The sequence below is a fragment of the Colias philodice genome, chromosome 20 (assembly GCF_061535455.1).
Source record: "Colias philodice isolate Cphi_HAF_F1 chromosome 20, ilColPhil1 Martin Lab GWU primary, whole genome shotgun sequence".
In the NCBI taxonomy this organism is placed as follows: Eukaryota; Metazoa; Arthropoda; class Insecta; order Lepidoptera; family Pieridae; genus Colias; species Colias philodice.
In genome coordinates this window covers 8,041,861-8,047,778 of record NC_143105.1, presented here as the reverse complement: position 1 = coordinate 8,047,778, position 5,918 = coordinate 8,041,861, and the positions used below count along the sequence as shown (strand labels likewise).

Here is a 5,918-nt window from a genome sequence, read left to right as displayed (position 1 = left end):
CTATATGTTTTATTAAATTATATATCTACGTAACTACCAGATTATTATTCGTAAGAAAAATGTTATCCATACCAAAATTATCCCAATAAAATCTATACTACAGACAAACTACATCTAATCTCAGTACATACTATCATAATCCACAATCACAGTCAATCGGTGCTTTGATAAGACATGCAGATAGAATTATCCATCTCCAGGCATGCCTTTGTCCATTACTAGTGCCGAATACTGATTGACTACGATTTAGTTAGCTGTATTGGATTTGGCTACTGGTAATAGAGAGATTTATGAAGAATATAATATGAAGTAGTGTATGAAGATTAATAGAGCATTGGAAAAAATGTTAATTGGATGCTAATAATTATTATGATGTATACGAATAATTTAATATTTATTGTTGTATTTTATATCAACGTGAGGTGGGTAATTTCAAAAGGTGGGTAAATTCAAAATACAGAATAAGCTAGATTTTACTTTTTACTTACCCCATAATTAAACCGTATTTTTAGTAATAAAAAGTATATACCTACATAAAAAGCAGCAGCAGTTTTAATATAGAATTCAGAACAAAATAATATAACAGTGATTTTATCAAGATGAAGCGTCTTTTCAACGCCTTTCAAATCAAATACAGCAAGAATGTGTCGATGAAACTTAGAAGCTTGTTTTACGAAAGCATAAAATTATTCGTTAATTATTTTTAAAACATTATAAAACTTGTGCGTGATGTTATCCATTACTAATTCCATGAATGATTCTGATTGAAAGATTTGCTTAAGCTTGAATTTAATTTTTACCATATTATTTATTAATTTTAATATCCATACTAATATTATAAATGCGAAAGTAACTCTGTCTGTCTGTCTGTTACTCAATCACGCCTAAACTACTGAACCAATTTGCATGAAATTTGGTATGGAGATATTTTGATACCCGAGAAAGGACATAGGCTACCTTTTATTGCGAAATATGTACCACGGGCGAAGCCGGGGCGGACCTCTAGTTCTAAATAAAGTCGTGGTTACATTGTTAGAAAAAATTACACTTTAGGGCGTAACTCTATAAGTGTAATATTATTAATTTTAGGTATTTTCACAAGAAGTTAGAAAGCATAAAATTATCAATTACCATTAAATCAATTAAAATAGGTAATTCCGCTTTAATTGAATGCAATCAGCGTGACAATCCAATTGATTGAAGTTAATAATTAGTTGTATTAATTATGTTCGGGTATTAGTGTCAAGGACAGTAATCCCTTAAGCTTGCTACACCTCATTATAATGCGTTTAGGCTTAAACAACTTCATGTAAATTATATTGTAACAGCCATATCAACGCAACGTAGTGTTATTGATTTTAAAAGCTTTTATATTGAAAACTAGCGGTCCGCCCCGGCTTCGCCCGTGGTACATATTTACGTTTTCTCTACATAAAAACCATCCTCGTACTTCAAGGAATATAATAAAAAAAGAAGTATCGAAATCGGTTCAGCCGTTCTCGAGTTATGCGCTTACCAACACATTTTGCGATTCATTTTTATATATAAGATAATATATGATTAGAATGTAATATGCTGAAAATGGTGAGCTTTTTATAATAGGTACTAGTCTGAGCACACGAAGGTGCTATCTAGGTTTTAAGTTGGAATATTGATATCTATTATTTGGAATTTTATTTTAAAACATAATATATGCCGATATACTGCACTGTTTGTGCAGTATTCTTGTAGTTAGGACAATTAAGCTTCCAAAATTTATTAGTTATGAACTTAACAACTTGGCTAAAATGCTTTTATTTTATTTCATAATAAATATAAATGAGCACAGTAAATGAGATTTCCTTATCCACTTCAGTACGTAGCTATCAAAATAGTTTTCATATGCAACTGGCTGTATTCAGAAGAAAAAAATCAGTAATGTCAATCATTGGATATTTTTGTAAACAATTAAATTTATAAAAGTGCGGGCAAGTGTAATGTAAGATCAGGGATGCCAAAACCGGATAAGAGGGACTTCGAAGAGAGATACTCCGCCTGTTTCCTTGATTTTGGTGTAAAAACTGGTAAATTATTAGCTATTTATAATGTATATGTACTTATTGATAAAAAATCGTAAGCTTTCGTCCTTCGTCTTGACAGGTCGGAATGTTCATATAAAAATAAAGATCAACTATGATCATTATTTAACAACTACTTTATAGAAGACCAATATATTAATAACAGAATATAATATTATGTATAATACAAAAACTATCGTTCAATTAAATTTTTTACAATGACAACTTCTAGAAGCATACCGCTAAAAATAAAATCAATAATTTCCAAATACATGACTCTTCCAACCTAATTTAATTCAAACATTATTTAATCAAATATTTTTTTCCTTCATTCCAGTCACAGGTCTTCTAATAGGCAGTCTGATGGGCAGTTTCTTCCTACACAGCTTCAAGAAGTGGCCCATGTATATTGGAGGTGGTCTTGGTGCTGGCATGGCGTATATGAACTGTGAGAACAGCCTTAACAGCTTCCTACTGTCGATGGACCCGAAAGCCTGTGTGATAAAGTTAGTATTAGTATCTGTAGTTTTATAGAGATCAATTCTTGTCTGGCTCGGTTCAAGATATTGTTCGAATAATTACTATTTAAAAAATCAAATTCTATACTTTAGTATAGAATGTTTTAACCTTCCTGAAGAACCACTCTATCTATTTAAAAACAACCATCAAAATTTGATGCGTTACATTGTATGCTGTGAATTAGAATAATATCTTGAACCAGGCTTATTGTTTAATTATGATAGTACTTCACATAATGTGAGTTCGTTTAATTATACAATAATATTGTAACATAAAGTTGAAAAACCGGTAAAAAAACTAGGTGTATCCACAAATTCTTCACCTAAAATTGAATATAAACGATATGGCATTGTTATTTGCTACCAAAGCACCGATAGCTTCTATTTTGTTTCACAAATACTTATGTACCTATAAATAATCGACTAAGAATAGATTCCTTTGTCTGATTATATTATCATTGTTTTTTTTTCTGGTTTATGCAAAAGCTTCAACAATATACAATTGGTACTACGCTAAATTGCTTTTGTACATTTGACCATTGATTTCGGTTCTTTGCTTAACTGTTTTGTACAAAGCTTTTTTATATTCATAAAAAACAACAAATGCTTGTATTTAGTAAACTTTAACTATTGCGACAGTACAAATAAAGAAATGAATAGATTTTCACGGACATTACTAACTGTCGCCACTTATTTCGGTAAAAATTAGCAATGCCCAACAATAGATGCTTTATTCAAAACAATATGGAAGGAAATAATTATACCAGTAAAATAATAAAGGGCCTACTAAAAGGGATGTTTGGTAATTGGAATGGTAGCCCACATTGTAAACGGTTGTAAATAATGATAATACAACATCATGCCGATCTATTGGACTACAGTTTTGGTGGTAGGGTTGGCTCGTAGTTTATTCTTTATTATTAATGGTAAAAATATTGACCAATTTTGAATCATCTGTATAGTAGGCATTTTACAAAAAAATATTTTTGAACCATGATGGTTGTATTTTATTGCTATTGCATGTGACAATAGCAAAACTATAAAAAAATCTAGCTGAATGTTTGAAATCGAATTCCTACATAATTTTATAACAATAACTGTAAATTTCATATTATTATAATGAATAATCACCATTTGATTTTTTCTAAAGCAATGATAACGTTGATAATAAATGATCTACACATTTATTTGGCAAAGTGAATGACATCCCTGCATCAAACTTACTGTCTGGTCAACGGTGAAGACGTTAAAGCCCTTTCATTCACTCAGCGGGACATTTTCCTTCGTCTTTGTTCATAACATAAAGGTCACTTACATCCTTGTCCTCGCCTATTCAAACTTTAACAGTTTTAACTTCTTTGTTTACGACGCCTTTTCCACTATTATACAAAATCACTTTGCTGCTTGCAAACCTACCGCCTGCTTTGCCACCCACAGCGCTATTTATTTATTTATTTATTTATTACACTTTATTGTACTAATACAATCACTTAATAATAGGAAACAATAAGAAGAAAATATGGTACAAGAAAGATGTAGTACAATCGGCGGCCTTATCACTATGCAGTGATCTCTGCCAGGCAACCAAGCGGTAAAAAAGCGAAATATTCAGTAAATAAAATTTTGTAAATAAAATTAGAATTTAGTTAAATATAAACATGAAAATAAAAAAGTATGATACTTACACAAAAAGTACATTATATTATGCACATAAATAACTATACATACATGTATAATAACTATACTATAAATAACCTTACATAATATATATACATAATAGAAAAATAAATAAATAATTTATAATAATACATACATAAAACTACATAAAGTATATAAAATATATTCTATAATACTAATAAATGTAAATACATATAATAAATATACTATTCCGAATTAAAGGCAGATAAAAGAAAATGTTTCCGAACAAGGTTTTTAAATGAGGGTAAAGAGGGAGCAAGTCTTATCTTGAGTGGTAAGGAGTTCCATAGCTCTATTGTTTCCATAGCTCTATTGTTTCCATAGCGCTATTCCATAGCGCTATTGTTTCCTCCAATCGCGATTATACCATTTATTACTTCGACCTTCGGTTCAAAGTTGTCTGCAACAATTTTAGACTTAGTTAGGTCAGTTTATCGGTCACTTGTTTCAATTCCAACGTTTTCATTCGTTTCGGCATTTCGGCCGTTTGTGAGTCATAAACGGTGTATTGCTTTGAACTTTTAGTTTTTCAACCTCGGTTATGTTTTTACGGATTGCCTTTATTTGGAGTTTGTTTAGATTTTGTGATACGCCTACGGCTTTTGCTTGTTACCGATACTTTGTGTGTTCGAAGCTTGCAGATTGGCTCCATTCATAGATATTGAACAGTGCTGTAGATGGCCTGTATTTAAAAATAAAAGTTCGATGAAATGGACTTGTTTCGAAAATATTATTTTCGTGATTGAATGCGTTTTAATTAAAACATTTCCAGTTAGGGTTATTCACAAAAAATTGACAAATTATTTAGTCATGAAAAGCTTTTTCGTCCATCTTTTTGCATCTTCATAGATAAAGTATTTCGTAATGAGCACTTTTTGCATAATTAACCTCTGCTATAGAAATAACATTCGTACAAAAGAAAATAATAATAAACTTTTTTTCTTGCAGAAGACAACCTTGATCTGCAATGTTCAAAATGCATAAAATACATTATAATCGATTCTAAATAGCTTTATTAAATTTGTCGTTACGTAAGTATTTTTAAATCTTGTTTATGTGAGTTATTTATAATTAAATATTGTTTTTGAAGACTACTTTTGTTTCATTACATACCTACCCATATAAAATTTGGAAGGATATTTCAATTCGAAGATTTATGTAACCAATTAAAGGAAGGGTAACGTACATTAAAAATTAAACTTGTGAAAAGCAAAAAACGAAATAAATGCAGCACTATTTAGTATTTATTATACTTACTTATTTCTTATATAATATATTATATTTATATATATATCTATTACTTGATATATATTACTACACTACAAGATATTTTGAACTTTATGATATTCAATTAATTTAAAACGTTATTAATTCAATATATGGAAATATTATTTCAATTTAAGATTTCAATCCTGAAAAATGAAAACATAAATTACTCGAACTATTGAAAGCTCGCGAGAGCAAAGGCTTTAGTTTATGTAAAGGCTTGATTCGCTATGAGTCAGCGGTTGAGTCATGCTCGCAGTAGGTGAAATCATTGGCTGATGCAAGTTTACAGCACGGTTGGTATAATATGTAGGAATTTTAACTGTTACCATGTTGAGACTATAAAATAATATGTACTATACGCAACCTACTACGATAT

At 30.0% G+C, this 5,918-nt stretch overlaps 1 protein-coding gene across 1 annotated transcript; it reads left to right on the top strand.

Moving 5' to 3' along the window:
- The first annotated feature begins 1,990 nt into the window (after positions 1–1,990).
- LOC149479579 (MICOS complex subunit Mic10-like) lies at positions 1,991–5,254 on the top strand. The gene is made up of 3 exons (XM_089708017.1): positions 1,991–2,063; positions 2,395–2,563; positions 5,222–5,254. The coding sequence occupies exons 1-3, from the start codon at positions 1,991–1,993 to the stop codon at positions 5,232–5,234; spliced, it is 255 nt and encodes an 84-aa protein (XP_089564143.1). The 3' UTR covers positions 5,235–5,254.
- Positions 5,255–5,918: the final 664 nt, after the last annotated feature.